Genomic DNA, 21,696 nt, shown 5'->3' with positions numbered 1-21,696 from the left:
GAATAAGGTTTTTTTTAGGGTTCCTTACTCAAAGGGAAGAACGGTAACCTTACTACTAAGACTCTACTCTACATCCAACTGACACTAGGTTGTATCTCTTGAACCGTGATAGTTAGACAGTCTAAATCATCACAGAGCATGTATTATTGTTGCCGGTATTACAAGTAATACTAAAAATTGTACATAACATCTTACGGGACTCTATAATAGGAAACGTGATTTTGGCCGTTACAATAATGGTGCGGAACCATTCGTCCGCAACACGCACTTGGCCTGTTTTTATGTAGCACTGCTTCGGGCATCGGCTGCGATCTTATTATGAACATTTCATTCCTTTGTTCTAAAGTCAAGTGCATCTCAAGTTTTCGTAAAGAAAACCAAATTACTAAAATATTATATTAAATCTTTCAAAAAATCTTCATAACAATTCAAACAAAAGAATACAAAAGAATAAAATATAGGTACAACTTGAAAAGTTCTAAACTCATCATCTGCCTAGCTTTTTCCCGTTTCCCATCTATATTGTCTAATCGTAAGTAGCTGATTACCAGTGTTTTACATGGAGCGACTGTATATCTGACCTCCTCGACCTATTTACCTGGGCAACCCTCGGTAAGTATGGTTGTCAGACTTTATAAATCAAAAGCCTGCTAAACAAAAATAATAAAATCCAAAGCTCACCATTAAATCGTAAATGAATTTTAAACTTGTAATCAAAAGAAAAGTATTAAAATAAGATAACAGTTGAACGCTAAGTTCAATCCAAGGAAGGAAAATTGTGGAGCGTTTTCAATATTTATTAAACTTCGTATCGCTCGCAAACACTTATTGGATCGGTAGTAAACGATAGCTTGTTTTGAAAAGAAATGCAATTTGTACATTTTCTTCTTATATTACCTATGTAAATACTACAAGCTAAGCAATTTATCCAGCCAATTTATTATGAAGAAGTTATCTTTATCTACGCTTTATCGCGCACGATTTGAAAAAAAATCTTCATTTTTGGAAACGTTCACTCCTCTCGAGTAACATAGACTATATTGTATCACGGTGATATATTAATGAATGCCGATAAATCAAATGATAATATAGTATTTTTATGCGTCGCATTTTATAAGAATTTATTTTTACAAACGAGAATTGTAATCGTTATAGATATGCCATATGTGTTGGTTAAGTGACGTGAGTGTAAATTATGACACACGAGCCACTCCACATTTAAAAGTTACTAAAAGTCAAATTGTACGTGCAGATGCTTCACTCTCACGTGCGTCATCAAGTTCTTAAATGGGTTCCTTAACCCGAAATCATTAGTATAAAATATTTTCAAACTTCGACCATTCGCTAACTTCAAGAAAAGAAATACCTGAACATGATCCAAAGATGCCTTTAAAAAGTTTGGACTCCAATTTTGAAAAGTTTTTCTTCGTCCCGAGTCTAGACAATGCAATTGGCCGTAAATTGGTATTGGCTATAGATAAAAATCTAAGGGGCTAGTTTATTTTAATGGTTTGCACAGAACTTGGGTCATTAAAACTTTTTCAATCTTCTCGGTGGTGATAAGAATAATTTGACATTTGTTTCCAAGATTAACTTGGAGTAAGAAGATTCCTATCGAGAAACAAGCAAATCAAATCAAAATTGTATATTTTAAAAATATGACATAACGTTAAGTAATTGCTTGGCCACGAATTTATCATTCACATTATATCCACGGTGTTTTGCTTTGAATAAATAAAAAATCTAACATATATATATCTCGAAAATGTATCCATGAGGAAGAAAGAATCTATAAGCTGAGAATAACAAACCCAAGAAAAACAAAATGAAATTGGATCGTCAATTCATTGGGCAAGAAAACACACGGAAAACAATTTTATTTTGTAAATCCTCAAAGACAAGAAACCATTAAAAACAAGCGTTGTTCACTCATGCGCATGATTCGGCAGATTTTTCCTTAATTCGATGTTCAGAAAAAAAAACAATATGGTATCATTATTGTTTTCTAAATCGAAAATAATTGGAATCGCAAAAGTATGTATGCCAATATAAGCTCTTTTGCAAAACAAGCGGACACCTATGCGAAATCTTGGTTTTAAGCACTTCACGTGTATTTCAATGCATCCAGCCAGCAAAAACACATAGGAAGTGGTGAAGGGCGGGCGTTTTGGGGGCTGTCTTTTGTTTTGACGTTCGAAAAGTGCTGATTTTCAGCTTACTGTGAATAATAAAAAAAAAAAAAAGAAATGGTTTTTAATGACTGTAGTCTGTTACTAGCATCAAAACAAACGTTATTTTGGACCAATTCTTGTTAGGAAGTCCGTGGGCGTTTTGAAAAGTTTTTCATGTGATTTTTCAGAAAACTGATAACGCAGTTAGTACATAATGGAAGTACATAAGAAAGTACATAAGAGGAGTACATAAGGAAGTATATAAGGGGAGTACATAAGGTAAGTTCATAAGGGGAGTACATAATGGAAGTACATAAGGAAGTACATAAGGGGAGTACATAATGAAAGTACATAAGGAAGTACATAAGAGGAGTACTTAAGGAAGTACATAAGGAATTACATTAGGGGAGTACATAAGGTAAGTACATAAACATATCGATTTTCATGCGGTTTTTTTTAATAGATAGAGTGATTAAAGAGGAAGAAACATTAAAAAGTGGGGAATACTTTTAACTGTGCACTGTAGTGCTGGGCACAGGCCTCCTCTGACATGAGAAGGATTAAGCATTAATCACCACGCTTGCTCAATGTGGGTTGCTGATTTCAGACTTTATAGTCCAGGTTTCCTCAAGACGTTTTCCTTCACCTTTTTTTATCAACCATTGGTGTCTAAGATATACTTAAAAGTACATACAAACTTAGAAAAGTTGCATTGGTACTTACCTGACCTGCAATCGAACCCACACCCTCATACTCGAGAGTTTGGTTCTTTACCCACAAGGTCACCACGACATAACCTTCAAGATTTAAGTATATCTACGAACATTATGTAAGCCACTTGTTATTTCCAAGTTGACAACACTTGCACATACTCAAGCACGTCAAATTGAATAAAGGCTCTCCGTTCGTCGGCCGTCAGATCGAAATTACGACGGAATTGAATCAGTCAGGCTGTTCGTGGAACCAACAAAAACATAATACGCGCCAAGTAATGAAGTTAATCAGAAATATTTGCTACAAATTGTATGGTAAGTACAGAGTACTGCTAGATGGAAAACTGTTCAAAGGGGTTCGAAAATTATCAAGTCTTTGTTGACCTCAGAAAGCCTTGTGGTAGCTCTACAACATGCTACAGGATTATTCGAAAGAATTATCATGAACCTGGAATACAAGACGCTCCAGAAGAAAGAAAACTGGATTTTACTTACTCGGTCAAAGTCTGATACCTGAGCGAGTCATTTAATGATTTCCCATATAAAGGACCCCTTATCACTACACTATGACTTCATTCATTCATCAATTTAAGAGCCCAGCTGTTGTCGGTGCAGCTCCTTCGATTTACGCCTATCTAGCGCCAACTCACAACATTCACCTTCTCTTTAATTTGCTTGATGTAGCTATACCTTGGACGACCCTTCCCCTCTTTCCTATGACATACTAAATAATAATCAACACTCATATCTACAAAGTAAGTTTGTTCGTTTCTGCACCTATCCTGCTTTATTAAGCAACCGTTTAAAAAAAACAGGTGCTCCGAAAACGCCTACCTTTCACCGTTCCCCAGTGAGTTGTTGAGAAGGAAGTCATGTCCCGCAACAGGCATCTCCTTAATAAATTACAACCCGGGTATAGGACATGTTCATGAACGATTTAACCCTCCTGAATTATTTAGTTTGCCTGAAAACCTTTACATGGGTTTGATAACAAAAGAATGTTGGATGAAGCCGTCCGTTTCGACGTGGTTACGGATTGAGTCTTAATTTATTTGGAGCTAGTTTCAAAATTCAATCTCTAATCGCAAAACCAGGGATAGATAGATAGGTTAAAGAATCTTAATCTGAAACTGCTATTGCTATAAACGTTTTTAGAATTCCGTACCCAACGGGTAAAAAGGGACCCTATTGTTTTCGCTCCTCTGTCCGTCCGTCCGTCCGTCCGTCTGTCACCAGGCTGTATCTCATGAACCGTGATAGTTAGAGAGCTGAAATTTTCACAGATGATGTATTTTTGTTGCTGCTATAACAAAAAATACTGAAAACTAGAATTAAATAAATATTTTGGGGGCTCCTAAACAACAAACGTGATTTTTTTGTCCGTTTTATAAATAATGGTATGAACCCTTCGTGGGCGAGTCCGACTCGCACTTGGCCGGTTTTTTTTTCTATCAGATTTCTCCTCAATGCTTTTCATTCCTTCAATCAAAGAGTAGAAGACAGAAAGACATAGTTACTTGTGAAGTGAATACAGCATACCTTTTAGAAGGGATATTTCAGACATCACTTTTTCTAATAAGAAAATATGAATAATAAACAGAACAGAATATTTAAAGACGGGGCAATTAACGAAGTACTAGACACTTGACCTTTTCAAAAAGTTAAATTAACACTTCAAATAGGTTTTAGAGGTAGACCAACTTTTTGATGCCGTGTGGGTGGCACCTATAGAGTAATTAAAGGTATCAAGATTAGATTTCAAAAGGCCAAAGTAAACATGGTCAAAATATTATTGAAATGACTGAAGGAATTAGTTGAAATAATTCATTTGTTTAATATGTAATTTGCCATTTAGATGACTGAATACTTGGGAACAACATGATGACATGAAGAAGTGTTCTTTTTATTACTTGAAATATGTATATTTTTTTCAGAAATAGTCTAGAGTATTATTCCTATCTATTTTATTCGAATAGGTAGGTACTTAACAGTATTCGCTATCTTAAAATAACTGGAACTTTTTCGGTAATAGACGTAATTTACATAACATTTTATGAAGCGTTCTAAACTATAAAACCCACGTTTTGCCAGGTCTTAATTATGTTTCAATGAAATCTTTTGTAAAAGCGCTCTTTTGTAGTCTTAGAGTATGTCCCAAACTTTACTTCAATCCACTGATTCAAATAAGCATCATATGCCTAGCCTTTTCCCAACTATACTGAAGTCGGCTTCCAGGTCTTATCAGATGCCTATGAGCACCAGTATTGCATCACTAACACAATATGACAACATCTCGCAAACCATAAAATACTAAGGACATAAATATGAAACAAAGCTAACTAAACTGTTTGCGCAAACTTCGAGTACATCTGTTGGTCACAACTATTTGCCAACACTTTTATAGCAGCCATTTTTATTGCAAACCTTTGTACTTGGTGTTCGTAATGGCATTGTTTTGAAGATAGCTTCCGATTTGTTGGATGTCCGTGGTCCGAGTATTTTCAGTGTTCCGAAGATATGTAGTAAGTAGTGAAAGCGGCACTGTATGTCATTACTTTACGAAAACATCGTCTTGTTTTTGGTACCTGCGAATGCTCATTCTCCAAAGGTGGTGAATTTTGCCTAATTTTAGTAACATAGAAGATAATACTGCATGTTCCACGGAGGTATGTTTCCATCTTAATCCGTTGTATGCCGGAGCGCAGATATACGCGAAACACAATTGATTTTCTATTGTTTTATAATTAGCTGCTTGTTTGCTAGCAGTTTCATCGGTGTTGGATGGAAGTCATTTCAAAATCATTGGTTTACCGGCCACGCATTTTCTCTTCAATTACTTACAGAATGAACCTATTTAAGTCAAAAAATAGCCCTTATTTATTAAATAAAACTCAATACAGTTGCCTAAACCAACGGTGCAACTCATATTTCATTAAGGTACTATAAAACCACATTGCCCAGAAAAGCTGCAGTAATTACTCTGCGGCTTTCCTAAATTAGAAACAGACTTGCGAGCCGAGATAAAGGGTTGGTCCCGCTAATTATGTTGTAACTTACTTATAATTAAGGGGTTGTCGCTACCACGCATCAACTTAGGGCTTTTTAAAGCCACATCATTCATAACTTTTACTTTGGTGTTGCACGAGAGGCAACCCTGATAGCTTAATTGTTTTGCTTTTTTAATTGTAGGGTGTTTGTAACTGGTCATTATAAAGGGTGTGAAAAAGGATTACGGGATCTTTTTGTTTGGTTTGCGATATGCATTTGTTTTTGAGCTTCGTTTTTACACCAATTCTGAGTGTATGTTTGAGCTACACACATACTATATTTTACAAATTCGTACCTAGTAAACTGAGTACATAAACCTGATACTCTTAAATGAAATCCCCTGGCAGTATACTGCTAGTCTGCTGACAGAAGCGACGATAAAGCGAACGCAGCACTTCGCAAAAATATTACACAGTTTACAGTTTTAAACGGAATTTTAAACTACCTACTTCAGCTAAAACAAATGACACATCGCACCAGGGGTGGCTCTGAATATACATTATTAAAATATAGTTCGGAATTTATACGGGACACGGAGTAAGAGATGAGCGGAGATAGGTCAGGCGCCTTCTTCTAGGTCAAATTCGTACGGTGGACATTACTAAAACGAGTGAACTAATGAGGCGATTGGGTTCTTTGAGACATCTGTCAACGATTTTTGGTATTATAAAATATAGTCAGGTCCAAAAAAGGCGTATAAGAGCGAAAACAGTAACGTTCCTCGTCCCCCGCACACCCGCATTTTGGCGCGCTATTTTCTTAGGCGATTTTCCGTTATGGCACCTCCGCCAGTCATTTTATTCTCCATGATACAGGGTGTTCGCCACCCGGGGTGAGAAGTAACCCCGGTCTTCCTCCAGCCCGTATTTACTGAACACGCTGTAAAATAGAGGGAATAAGTAAAGATATTTGTTTGTACACAGACTGGTAGTAAAGCTTAGTATTTTCTTTGCTTGTTTGCTGGGATTTACGGTGTTACGTATCGAAAGTAGATTGGCTGAGATTTAATTTTGAAATCAGTGCACATATGTATTACACATTCTTTTGTTTTGCAGCCTGTTGTAAGATTGTTTGTGGTGATCTTGAATGTATATATTCTTTTTTTAAAAACTGCATTGTAATTCTTATTCCCTAATTTGATAATAAAGTTGCAATGATATTTTTAGGAATGAATAGTAGATAGAGTATTTAGGACAGTCGATCGATTCGCGGGCTTGTAGTTTTGCCTGAATTTGTATTTTTGTTTTTGAGTGGAAATTAAACAATATCTAGGTATGGTTCTTGCAAATTGTTACTTGAGTGCAGTTACAGATAGTCAGAAGCCAAAAAGTCTGACGAACTGTCTTTCCACAGGTATTGGGCTGCCTAAGGAACTGGGTTGTGGAGATCAGATCGGCAGACGCTGCTTGTAAAACACTGGTACTCAGCTGCATCCGGTTAGACAGGAAGCCGACCTCAACATAGTTGGGAAAAGGTAGATTATGGTGACTTGAATGTAGTTATTTTTAAATAATTAGCCAGTATTCCGGTAAAACCCCAGATTTTAATGCACCTAGCAAAAATAGTGCAATATCATAGCAAAATGACGAGAATAATTAAATAACTTAGTCATAAGTACAATCAAAGGTAAAATGTTAATAAACCATTGTTATGGTAATGTTATCCGCTGTTCTACCAAGGTCAAGTGAAGGTTACATGCAATATCGTTATAGAAGCCAGTTTTATTAAGCGTTAATTGCTTAGGTCATTTTTTTTCTTATAAAAACTGTAAATCAGGGCATTTTGCTCGGTTAATTCTATGTCGTGCTAAGTTGTACATAGGTACTAAGAGTTATTGTATTATTGTGAAATGTATTCCTTCAAACACTCCAAGGGCCCATGAGACGCCAAGGTTTTTAAGTAGGTGATGAGTGAGTCAGGTTATTTCAAGGATTGGTGCTTTTAGGCGAGTTAAATAGTAGTGTGAAAATTAATTTCATTCAATAGTTTTATGGGTATGAACATCTGAATTGTGTTTTTAAGTTTAAGTATCATTCATTGCCTTACATTAGAAAGAACCAAAATTGATGTGAATTTGACTTGTATTAACACAATATATACGTCCAATAATTGAGCATTACCTACACTTTATTAACGATTACACAATATTTTCTCACAATTTACCTACCTTAACTTGACCTACCTTAACACAGCAGATACAAGATTCTAGAATACAGTCAACTTACGATACACTAGAAATAGATCCATTTCTACAAAACAATTAGCCAAATCACTTCAAAATTTTGTGAAATTGAATAGAAATTCCCCCATTGCAATTCTTAATACTAATGAATGACGACAGTATTATAATTAGGTAACAATTAAAGTGATTGGTGACCATTATGAATAAGTTCATTACAAGGAGACGGTAAAAGGATAATGGCGACTATAAATTGATGATGAACTAATCATTGGTCACAGTTCTTTCTTGTTTCTATTGGATTGAAGTGATTTTGAAAAGTGTAGTTGGAAAAGTTCTGTGTTTTTTCAAAGTGAGTGATATTTACCTTGTATTATATTTTTTTGCGACAGCTAATGCAATTTATTAATTTTAAAGTAAAGTACTAAATAATTTGTAGGGACACTTAAAAAACTCGAGGATATTGTAGATGTTTTTCTCTTGATAATTTCCATGTTTTTTTTTTCAAACACGTGTCAAACGTGTCTTTGTAATGTCTAAGTTATTTGACTTGAAGTAAAAGTAGTGTAAGAACCTTTAACTTCAGAGAAAATATTGTCAATACAAAGAATTATATCTACTGTAAAATACTTAAAAACATAGCTCTTCTTGGCAGTCGGATAAAAAGCTGTACACCAAACATGATATTTAGCTGACAGTGAATACAGATTATATTTGACCATTAAAACTTTCTATTTAAAAAGTTGCCAGTATTTCATATCGCTGTACTACACCTGGGTGACGTTAAACATTTTATACAAGTACATTATGATGTACGTTAAATGTTTTTTCATGTTTTAGGATATAGAGTTGGAATTTTAAAACATTATACTTATATTTAAACAAATAAAATTTAAAAAAAAAAAATAAATAAATAAAATTTATTAAAAATAATATTTACAAAAAAGAACACTAATCCAACAGAAACAAGTTTTCCTATTACAATACATGAACTGTTTCCCGTATGCCGCCTTTTATATTCATATAGCTTATTAAAGGCAGGTACTTCACATTTCAAAAAAATCCTTCTAAGCTTAATAAATAGACTTCACGAAGGAGTTTCACATTGCGTAAATAATTACATCCATACTTACGTGATTCTACCTTACATGAGAATCGTCATCTAATCGAATGAAACTTACCTGTAAACAAACATAAAAACTTATTATAAACAATCACACTAATTAATATAAAAAAAGGAAAGTTTGGTGTGGATGTTTGTTAGTTTAGCTGTGCACAACAGAATAACTTGATACGCAACCTTTTGTCCAAGTGCGGAAAAAAACCCTTAGACAAGCGAGTGAAACCGCAGGCAACACTAACTGCATACTTAACTAACAAGTACATCACTTTGACAGAATGTTCTTCAAGAAACACGTTTTCTTATATGAAGAGTATAAAGAGCAGCTGTTTACTTATAAAGGTACCATCATCCTGTCTAGACTGGGACATAATTTTGCTAGAAATCACAAATTGCATTTCAGACTTAGAGCTAACGGCAGGTGTTAGTAATGAGACATCAGTAGCTAGAGAACATTTATAAGTAATGTTCTCTAGGTTCTAGTCTAGTCTTGGGTGTATGCAAAGTTAATGAAAACAGCTTATGTAGTTGTAGAAATATTGACAGGGCAATGTACACTAAATGTAGGTACATATTGTGTTGCAAGTATATTCAATAGATACTGTCGAAAATCCGTAGAGTATTTCTTGAGTGTCTCGCGATCGTAGAGACAGATAAAAGAAGGGAGAATTTTGCTTTATATTATGTAGTGAGATCTTATTTCATAGAAGCATCGTAACCTAAAATCACAAAATCAAAGCTACTAAAATCTGTCTAATTTCTCTAATATTTAGATTTTTAACTTTATTTTGTATAACATAAGGTTCAATGTTGACTGGCCGTCGACGCTTCAAGCTGTAAAAAGCTTGAAGTGATGGCGTCTGTATGGAGGCTTAACACCTAATAAAGCACTTCACTAATCACTGATCTTCCCCCCTTCTTCCAGTATGAAGTTCATTCTCATTGCCATGGCCATCGCCCTGGCCTGCGCGTTCGCCGAGGAATACCCCAACAAGTATGACAATATGAACTTGGATGACGTGCTGGGTAACAAGAGATTGCTGAACGGGTACATGAAGTGTGCTCTGGATAAAGGACCTTGCACTGCTGAGGGGAGGGATCTTAAATGTGAGTTATTTATTTAACTGTAAATACAAAATTCAAAAGTTAAACAGATGAAGCCTTAGATACTAGGGTATATGTAGGGTGTTTTGTGAAGAAGTTTCATAAATACAACCATTTGGAAGAACGTTGTTGTCCGGGTGATTCTTTGAAACCGAGTGTTTTTGACTCATTGATCTGGCTCAATTTTTTTTTGCTCTTAGACCTGAATTGACGTCATAGTTTGACCTAGTGCCTTATGTGCAATATCATATATCGAAGGCATCGATTTGCATCACGTAGATTAGGATTTAAAAGGTGCTGATTAATTGCTGGGCCAGATTAATTGTGACAGAGGCAGATGAATGTGATATCGCACCATATTAATTAGAGGTATACAGATTAATGATACTTCCTTTATTTTTCCAATGATCTTTATTATAAAACTAGCCGTTTTCCCTCGGTTTCACCCGCGTCCCGTGGGAGCTACTGCCCGCACCGGAATAAAATATTACCTATGTTACCCGCAGATAATATAGCTTTCTAATGGTGAAAGAATACCTATTTAAAATCGGTCCAGTAGTTTTTGAGTTTATCCATTACAACCAAACAAACAAAGTTTTCCTCTTTATAATATTAGTATAAATTTTACCAAATATTGAAATAATTACTCCTATTACTACTTAATTATTTATTTATTATTAGGTTCACCCACAGCATATACATACACATACACAATACAAACATAGAAGCATAAGTATTATTCTAATATATAAGGTAAATTAAGGGCCAATTAAGGGTAAACACAACATTTACATTAAATACGCCACATTACACACTACGGGTAAACTATCACTTTAATTATGAATTAAGTAAACAGTCACACTCTCCTTCAAATTAATCATTTATTAAACCTCTTACGGTTGTTAAATCACACTAGCTTCAACGTTATAATAATTATATAAAATGGTAAACTTATCTTAATAAGACCTCTTAACTTAATAACACAAAACAAAAACGAATCTTAGCTTAAAATAAAAATAAACTTCACCGAAAACAAACTCTTAATTAGAATGAAATAAAACTTACTAATCAAAATCAGACTTAATTTTTCAGTACGATAGGAACTTTAAGCTTGAGATAGTAGAAAACTAATTAATATCTTGCCTGAATTACTAAAAAATATTAAATTTTTCATCATCAGAGTCTATTAAGTATGGATTTATATATTTCCTAAATCGACACTAAAATGTTTACTTCCATCTCTTGAAAAAGTATCTCTTAATCGAAAATCAGGTTAGATCTCCCAAACTCGCAGAACGCTGAATAATTAAATTTGAGTTTTTCAGGAACCTTTTATGAAAATGAAAATTCTCCTATCAGTAGTTGTTTGTTTTCTTCTTTCCTGCGTAAATAGTTTTGTCTATTCTTTTCTTGTTTTTCTTTCCATAATTCTTCATTATTGTTTATTCTGTCATATCTTTTCTTATCCGCTACTCTTTTTATCTTAGTATTTCTTCTCTTGTTTGCAATTGTCGTTATGCCATTTTGAAAATGTGGATCTAAAAAAATATAAAACTATTCTAGCAACGATAAAAAAAACCCCAAAACCTCTAGCATAGAAATTGAACTTCGGAATAAAAACCAACAGGCCATTTGCTTTAATTTTTTGTATTACTTACTTAAGTAATCTTATTGAAATAAAAAATAAGTAATACTAATAAAGATCTATGTCCAGAGGAAAATAATTATTTCCACGGTATTTGAACAAAAAAAAAATGCACTAGAAGCCAACACAAATTAACAGATATACAAACTACAATAAAGAAATGTCATCAGACATACCTGTAACATATGCCCGAATTTGAATGAAATCAAATTCATATGTCCCGCTCAAATTAATCTGGCTTTAAGAGCCAGATGAATCCAGACTAATGGGGGCCAGAAAAATTAGGAATTCGCAGATTATCAAATCCTGCTCCTTTATTTATAAACGTAAAGCATCAAACATGCAATTAATGTTAGCAAAACCATCTCATAAGACACTTTGCCTTGGTAACAAAACGATAGCAGATACACACTATCAGTTAATTAAGACAGATTGATATGACTACTTGCCTTACAAACACCAGATGACAACTTGCAATCGTATTTTTTTGGAAAAATACGTCCGCTCACGAACACTCACTGTCACCGTTCGGTGCTGACCGGCGCGATCACTTACAAGTAAACATTACTCTTTCAAATATTTTTCATTTACGTATAGATAATGATTGAACAAATCGAGCCAGCTTAATGATGAATTTAGTCGGGGACAATTTTTAAATTTATGTAATTATGAAAATACACCATTTTCTTTTATTTTAATGTTAAAATATTAAGAAACACATATTTAAAGATCATTTGGATTCATTAGTTTTATTGTACCGCGACCGTAGCTCGCAGAAAATTAAATAATGCAGCAAAAACCGTCGTTGGGACACACCAGATTAATTAGGTTTTACCGTGGGTTTTACTGTTTTCTGCTAACTTAATTATAGTTTTTTTTTTATAAATTCTAATTAGTTAAATGAGGCGTCGATAGACCTTTACCTTTTACATAAAACCTGAAACTTTCATTAAAATCGAATGATATTTTCATGTGTTCTTCGGTCAAAAACACGTAAAAACTGTGTTTCGAAGAATCACCCGTCCATCTGGAACTATCCTTTTCGTTATTTATAAGTGTAGTCTAGTAGTATATATCTGACGCCGACTCTTTAATTTACCCTTCCCTTGACGGAGGGATTCCCATGTACTAAGCACTCACATTTAATGGTAAAAACGGCATAAAAATATGTTTACAAACAGCCTCTCCCTGTTGCCCTATTCTTCTATCTCAGAACTATTTTAAATATTGTCCTTCTCTATCCCAGATTACATCTCCGACGGCCTCAAGACTGGCTGTTCTAAATGCACAGCTCGTCAGCGCAAAGGGATCAAAAAGGTCATGAAACATCTGATCAAGCATGAACCTGAATATTGGAAGCAAGCAGTTGACAAATATGACCCCGATAGACTTTATACTAAGATGTATGAAAAGGAGGTTGAGTCCTGGTCGTGAGATTTAAATTTGGAACACGATAATAGCCTTTTGCGACGGTAAAAATTAAGAAAAAAATGTTAGTAAAACCTTTTTGGTGTTTTGAAACGCTTTGAATAAATTGATAGGAAACAAAAAATATCAAAATAAGGAACAATAATAATTATTGTTTTTAGAAATGTCTTTTCGATTGTTATTTAGTAAAATATTTCCAAAACTGTACTATTTAGCTTGAATAGACGTCGTAATTTGCTAAAATTAATGACTTGCTGATTCTAAAATTAGTCTAATTATAATTAATCTAGGTCTTCCGACATTTTATTTAATAAATCGCTGTAAATCTCGCTTACTGTCTCTTATAATTATGTTTGCTTTTCGTCTGTTTTGCTGTCTTTATTTTGTAAACTAGCATTTACCTATGTAGTTTATGTATTTATTTATTTTTGTCTCTCTATACTTTTTTTTACGAAATGGCAAATCATGCAAATTTATTTCTGTTATATGTTTCTACTTTTTCTTCATTTCTCGCTTTAGGTATTGAAGAAAAATAATATTTATTAAATACTAATTATTTCTAAGACATTAAGTTATATTATTATTTTAGACTTTATTTATTGCTCGTTTGTTATGTTATCGAATATTTATTAAAAATAAATGCACAGTTGAAAGCTTTTATTATTTAATCTCCAATATTATCCAATTACAGTTTTCAAAAAAAAACAAGAACTTTTTAATAATCCAATCTGTAAACAAATACAGCTTAATTAACCTTTCGCGCCAATTTTAATAGGCTTCCGTTACCAAAAAGTTTCTAACACTCTTTGAACTTTTGACATTTCGAACGCGATTTTAAAATATTTTTTAATTCCTTGCTTTCTTCCAGCACGGAGAAATGTAAACTCTATGCTGTGGTATTAGAGTTTATAATTGCTTCACGATGTAAATTTATGTATAAATAAACAAAAGAATTAAGACTTTACAAAAGAGATTTATATATCATTTTGTTTCATTTTAATAGGATCGCGTGTTTTAAAAAGTATTTACACCGGAAAACATTGTTATTTTAAATAAAAGTATCAAAACTGGTACAAATGCATGCTGAATGCGATAAGACACGTTACGACTTTTTTATTGAAACACATTTGCACGTAGATTTTAAATTAATTCAGAATATAAACACATTAGCAGGTACTTAGTCTTGGAAATATAAAAATTGAAAATCTAATGAACCGATCAAATACTTTTAATCAAACCAAAAGTACAAAATCGAGGCTAACTGAAAAACGGAAGGAAAGTCAAACAAAATTTTCATTAAAACACGTAATATGCAACTTTCCCGACTTCGCTCCGAAGAATTATTTTTAAATAGCTGCAAGCATTTCTATAAAAAAAATATATGAGTGTGGGAACCAATAAAGGAGGTAAGAGGTCCAGAGAGGCTATTTCACGGATAAGCGCTGCGCAAAAACCTTTGCCTTTTAAACGTCAGTTTATTCGAAAATGGAAGATTATTTTTTTAATAGCGCGCAAAATTTTACGTTCCGTATTTTACGAGCCAGTTTTAAAAAGAAAAAGGTTTATCAAATTAAGTTATTTAATCTGTGAACTGGGTTATTTTATGACTGACGTTGGTTTATGTACCGTAGAAAATATTCATTGCAGCGCGCCAGCATATGCATATAAACTGACTGCTAATGCTATGAAAATCGAAAATTGGCCGAGAGCTAGTCGTTTATAGTAACTGCATAAAGACTTATTACTGTAAGAACAGAAACTGTTTAGCAAACCTCCCTCGAAACAATTTAATTCTCAACTTTCTACTTTTGCATTTATCCAATATTTTTTTCCCAGGAACAACGATTTTTTTCAACTATCATCACAAAATAGGGGGACCAAATTTTTTCTATAGTTGATAGCTGGCAATTTCGAATGGAGAATAGCATTTTTTGTACTGAGTGATATGATTGTCAAGTACACCAGAAATCGGTGTGACCGTACTGAATATTTTTGTCATTTACAACATCAAAATTGTGACATGCCTAATTTAAAATGAGTCTTATCACAACGCCCTACTTCCTACCGCCTAATTAAATAAATAAAGAGAAAAACGCCCGAATTTTACGTAAAATATACTAAAGTTTCACGTCAAATCGCGTGTTTAGTTAATATTATTTGACGAACCTACGGAACTACATGTGACTTCCATTATTATAATTAGGAGAGAAAATTAGATATTTTGTCTTTGACAATAATTGGCCACTCCCTCCTCTCTTTATGTTGTAAGTTTCAATAACCTTTGGGAATAACTTATTGATAGTAACTGAGCTCATTTATTGGTAATTTGACAATTCATACCTACAATTTATAAACGCGGAAAAAGTGCTCTGAAACCGGCCAGTTAATTTAAATTGACGAACAAAAGACCTCTTTTTAAATCTAAAGTAAATAAAATCATAAAACCCTAAACAAACGCTAAATACAAAAGAAACACTCGAACAAAAGTTTTCAAATTTCCGCAAAACAGTTGTATAGACGTAATAAATTTTAACAGTAACAGTTAGCAAATAGCACCAGCTTTACATTTATTTAGTGAACTACACACTGCAAACTTTTAGTCGGCCGATAATTAGTTCGGGCTCATAAATCAGCATGAAGATGAATGGTAGTAGGTACGCACATTACAAAGTTCAGGTATTTAGCCGGTATCAGACCGACTGAAAACTTTAATAGGAATCCCGATTTTCTTTAAAATTATCTTTTAGTCAACTTTCGGTCGACTGTTTAGTCTACAGTCTGCACCGTCTAGCAACCGCTTTATATCAGTTTAAGGTATGAAAAACGCGCGTTTTAAATACGTAAATGTATTTACAGTACAAAATACGGGGTTTTGTAAGCGTTTCGTTTTGCAAATCTTGTATGAAAACTTCCACACGAGTTTATTGTGAACCAAATGGAACCTTTTTTAGAAACATTGGGTATTTTTATGAATTTTAATGGCCTGAAAGAGTCACTGTATTCATATATGTATTGCATTCATACATGCTTAATATGTACCTATTTTCATTGTTTGGAACGCTCGTATTCACTTTTCGCGGAAATATTTTATTATTTCTTTACTCCTTTATTTCAGGTAGGTAATAACTATAAAACGAATGTAAATAATTGTTAAAATCAAACAATTAACATGCCTTTTACTTTTAGAATTTTTTTGTTTTTAATACGATAGTTTTTTTAAATTATTTTTACTACAAATCGTCGTCTTAGAATGAAAACCTCGGAAATGCATTTTTTCTCAATATTTTTTTATTGCATTTCTTGGAAGATAATCGTAAAAAATATCGAATACTAATCCTTATCCTGAAAATTTATCTCTTGCACTAACGAGGTTTTCACTCTTTATTGCATTTCTTGGAAGATAATCGTAAAAAATATCTAATACTAATCCTTATCCTGAAAATTTATCTCTTGCACTTACGAGGTTTTCACTCTAAGGCATCGAAATATTTTATTTACGAATTAAAACAACAAAACATTTTATATCAGTTCAAAAACGACAATTGAAAATATTTTATAAAAATAATATTTCTTACTTTCTTTTGGGGCATGTTAATCTATCAAATTGAACGTGACCACAATAAATCAGAAATTCTGGCAAACCACTAATCATAGCGGAGTACCATTGCGAAGCGTTTTTCTTCGTGATTGGTTTAACCTTTATAATGCTACTCGTGAAAAAAAAAGCCTGTTTTTTTGTTCGTTAAAAAAAACTCGTATATTTACAGGACCCTACAGTATGAGATCACTATAAGCGTCTCATTTTAAAACTACATAATTTTTTGAGAAAAGGGTTCATATTTTTTGTTCGTGTTTGGCTTGGCAGATAATGTTCTTAGCAGTGCCATAGATTTTATAAACCCTTCAGAGTCATAAAAAATACGCCTGTTAAAAGTACATGTAGGTTTATACACATAGTATTTTTACAATCCAGACCACACTTCCAGATGCCAAAATAACACACACATTTTCAAACTACATTATTAACAGCCCTTTTACCTGACCGTGCGGATCACGGTTCACGCAGCATTTTAGGGTTAAATAGTATTTCGCGTGCGTAACCCATCAGGGGGGATCACGTGACACAAATAGTGGCCAATTGCTTCCAGATTAGCTTTCTAGCTTCTACCTTCCAATATCGGTTAGCAAAGGTAAATTGCCTGGAATTATTGTTCAGTTATTTGGCGTTACGTTACTGAAAATGTTGGTGACGAAGTGAACAATAAAATACGAATTGCGACCTCGACAATTCCTCTACAACATTATTGCAAAGAAATGAGTGTACAGGTAGTAGAAGTTTTTTATTTAGTGTTTCTAAATGCAAAACTAAACACTAGTTCTCAGCTGCATATTGTATAGGGACAATATTTGGGGAAAGGCTAGGTTGATGACTTAGGTATCTACAAAACTGCAGAACTTCTCAAATTCTCTCTTAAAAATCTTCAGTTACTAAGTCGCAGTAGCTTATTAGTCATTTACATTGTCAGATTGCTTACTTAATTTATATCATCGGAGAAGATCTAAAGATTTTTTGCATCAATATGAAATTGTTTTTTTTTTTAATACTCCACCTTATTGAACTTGGTAGCTATTTTTGAACCCCGAAACAAAACACAGACTGATATAATGAGTAGAGAACATTCGTACATTCACATTCAAAACTTAAAAGCCCTCAAGCATTGAGCCTAAGATCTAATTAAATGCCTATTAAAGCTAATTGTTGGTCGTTTACTTCTGTAATTAATTTGAGGGTTATTCACTTAAGCGTTGGCAGTCTTGGGTACTTTAAATGCTCTACGAGTCAAAGGTACGTCGTAATGTTAAGTAGTTTAACTTATGTTGTGGGCAAGGTCACTGCAGATATAGAAAATGTTGGTATTGTATGGGGAGGCTAAAGTGGTCATTTTCATCGTGTGTAGGTAACTACGTATGTAATTTGCAGTCAATTATTTTAGTTTTAAATATCTTTTTCGTTTATCTGGGTATTAAGTTCTTCCCTACATTGCTGGCTTAGGTGTGCTAAACTAATCATGTCGTAATTATAATTCGATTTTAAGGCACTTATTTGTCGACCACAAGTGTTCCATTCAATATTTATATGATTTTAAATACATTTAAAGGTAAGACAGAAATGAATGTTAAACTTAACTTGAAAATATAACGGTGCAACTTTTTCTCCCCAGATTTTTTTACGGAATTTATACCACAAACTCATTTTATGGACCAAATGAACCAAAACGCCATAAATATTTCAGCGCAGAACCTCTTCGAATTAACCTTTTTCTAAAAACCTTGACCCACCCGTCTGTAAACCGTCAATCCGGGTGAAATTGCCGTGAGATGGCCCGGAACAGGTTCTAGTCAATACTTGGATCACTTAACTAACTGGGGACGAAATTGCTGCACCTATCTCTTTACCAAAGATATGACATAATATTGAGAGTCTTCTTAATCGATTTTGAAACAAGTTTCTCAATCTGACCTATATGTATGCAGGCTTGTATTCCACGTATGGCTGAAAAGATTTTAATGCGGTTTTCAGCACAGTATTTGTCAGACTTAGCAGAAGATTTTGGGAGAATTTTTTTTCGCATAGAGAATCGTACTGATGTCGGTTCCAGTAGGTTGTATGCTCTAAGGCTCGATCCAATCACGGATGGCAGCACCGATTGATTCGCCACTAATTCGAAGATATTAAAGGCAATCATTTGCCTATCTTTCCAGTACCTAATCTTATCTTCGTAATTGGGTTTCAAAAGATTGGCTCAGCAAATTGACGTTTAATCGTATTTTTAGGGTAATTTGCGCTATTTTTAATTGCGGTTGTTTTCGTTTTAATAGATAGCTTCTTAGTAAAACTTGATTGCCGGAATTGGAGACTTTTTATGTAAGTATACGTATATAATTCGACTTTGATGTGGTAGGTATTTTAACATCTGAATACATAGCAGCATCAGCAGTGTACCTATAAAACCTAACCGCCTCTTCGGTCATGTAATCAGGCCTCTTATGGAGGTTGAAATAACACATACATACAACATGAAATCACCTCATAAATATAGCGAAAAACCTTTCAGCAACAAAACCTTTGCTAATGAAACGCCTAGAATTGCGGCAACAACATACACCGTGAATTTAATTATTAACTAATGACGGCCCCGGGCTGGGCTTGCGTAGAATTAGAAATTAAATATTTAACATTAGCCCCTCTCTACTGTAGGGACGGTATACAACTCGCCATGTCTCTAAGGAAATGAATTTCCGCTATGAAGGCATTTGTCACACAATTGGAATGGATGAAGACAGTTCTAGATAAAGGCGATGTTTTATATCAATAAACAAATGTGCATATACAAAATGTCATCTATATGTATATTTTTGCAGAGTAAATATTGGAGAGTCTTTTAAATCTTTTATTTATTTATTTACAAATACTTCTTGCACATACAGTACAATAGCGGACTTAACGCCCTAGGTGTTCTCTACCAGTCTACCTTTGGGTGGCGGTCGTGGCGGAGACAAAAGAAAAATCTTACTGTTGAGTAGTTAGACTATTCCCGAGTAACATAGGCTATATTTTGACAGGGTACGGGAAGAAGTTCTCCCGGGACGCGAGCAAAACCGCAGGATGTAGCTATATTTTTTTAATATTTTACTTTAGAATTTTCTTGACTACGTGCACAAAAGAAAACATATGAATAATACCATGGTGGAATTTTCATTCACTATGACTACGCGGCTACGGCCGTAGTCGTAAGATTACGCTACGCCGCCCCGTAGCCATTCGCGTAGCAGGTCTGTGAAATCGAGCGAGAAGCTCGGCGAGTTTTACTGAGCGTGATTTAATTTCGCTTGAATTACACAAAAAGTTAAGAAAATGAATGCTTTTATTGAAATTGCTATCGAAATAAAAAAAAGTACTCCTATTACAAAAAAAAATAAGAATATTTTATCGGATCAGTTATCTTATAGTTCCTGGGAATCATGTGTTAATTATTCAACCAAACAGACTCTATTGCTTTATACCTATCAATATATTATTATAGTCATACATAACATTAATCCGTCATGACATACAACCACATATTTACCAGAAAATCTTCAGTTCAATAAACCTCAGGTGGATGTCTGTCATGTTTGTCAACCGCATTGGATTGTGTGCAACCAGCCTGCGACGCGGCGCACTCGACCCAAATTAATCTTCTCAGCTTAGACATCTGCGTCACCATAGTACTGTTATACTTGAGAAATCCCATAGGAATCCCTGAAGAAAATATAATTATTTTACTAGAACCAATAAAAAGTTTTTGTTTGGTTTCAGATTGAATTATTTCGTGCACCTGGATAAGGGTCCGCTCAGATAGACTGGGTCGGAGAGCATCGACGCGCATTTTTCTTTTCACAGAGACCGGAGACCGGCTGCGCGAACATTAAAGAGCATGCAAACGGAGCCAAACATCAAGAAAAAATACACGATCGGAGCCGGTCGGCTCCTCTTATTATTTCACCACGAGCGCCTTCGAGCATTCTCAATGACAAAAGCAGTGCGCATGCAAAAATAAACCTTACTTCAAATACTAAGTAAGTACTCAATTTTCAACGTGTTAAGAATTTGCTCTGCTCTCCGACCCGGTCTATCTGAATGGACCCTAAAACGTATATCTAAGCCAGCGTGGGCCTAGTGGTTCCCAAGATTAGCACGTTCAAGCAAACAAAGAAGCAAATAAACTCTTTAATTTTATTATATTAGCATAGACTAGTCCTTAATTTTTAACTGCACAACCCTCAAAGAACAGTTCAAAAGCAAGTCTGCACTAGTCTAATCCATATCTGACTCATTACATTTATAGCACTAAAGTTATTACCTGTCTCCTTGAAAATTATACATAAACATAATCAAACAAGATGTATTGAGTAACGCGGTGATATCTCACGGCTAGATCTCTAGATGTCCATAACTAATTTATGTACGTCTGTCTGTTTGCTCAAGGTGATTTACTACAAATTATAGTGATGGATTTGATAATACATATCGAAAATTGGGATAGAAGTTGTGTCTAAGGTTCGTTTGATAGGATCAAGCATTTGCCATGAGCATTGCATGATTGGACAAATCTCTTCTTCTTATCAAATGAGCTGTAGGTTTAATAACCTGAACAAGCCCTAGTGTCAGAGTTTTCTCAAATCTGCCTGACGGCCTCTGACGTGGAATTGTAACAAAGACTGCTACTGAGTAGCATTCGGGGACG

General features: G+C 34.2%; 2 protein-coding genes across 10 annotated transcripts in view; one reads left to right on the top strand and one right to left on the bottom strand.

The window, feature by feature from the left end:
- LOC124638100 (transient receptor potential cation channel trpm) overlaps window positions 1–21,696 on the bottom strand; it is a 248,595-nt gene that overhangs the window by 124,939 nt on the left and 101,960 nt on the right. The gene's annotated exons all lie outside the window — the stretch shown is intronic.
- On the top strand, window positions 8,398–13,999 carry LOC124638104 (ejaculatory bulb-specific protein 3-like). Its single transcript, XM_047174955.1, has 3 exons — window positions 8,398–8,463; window positions 10,157–10,338; window positions 13,227–13,999. The coding sequence occupies exons 2-3, from the start codon at window positions 10,158–10,160 to the stop codon at window positions 13,412–13,414; spliced, it is 369 nt and encodes a 122-aa protein (XP_047030911.1). The 5' UTR covers window positions 8,398–8,463; window position 10,157; the 3' UTR covers window positions 13,415–13,999.

The sequence above is a fragment of the Helicoverpa zea genome, chromosome 17 (assembly GCF_022581195.2).
Source record: "Helicoverpa zea isolate HzStark_Cry1AcR chromosome 17, ilHelZeax1.1, whole genome shotgun sequence".
NCBI classification, from domain to species: domain Eukaryota; kingdom Metazoa; phylum Arthropoda; class Insecta; order Lepidoptera; family Noctuidae; genus Helicoverpa; species Helicoverpa zea.
Note: the sequence above shows the minus strand (reverse complement) of the source record. Positions and strands in the feature narration are given on the sequence as shown.

Excerpts from the sequence above, each read along its gene's own strand:
- LOC124638104 (XM_047174955.1), top strand. The coding sequence starts at position 10,158 with ATGAAGTTCATTCTCATTGCCATGGCCATCGCCCTGGCCTGCGCGTTC. Across the intron at positions 10,339-13,226 it reads TGAGGGGAGGGATCTTAAAT|ATTACATCTCCGACGGCCTC; the intron begins GTGAGTTATTTA and ends TCTCTATCCCAG.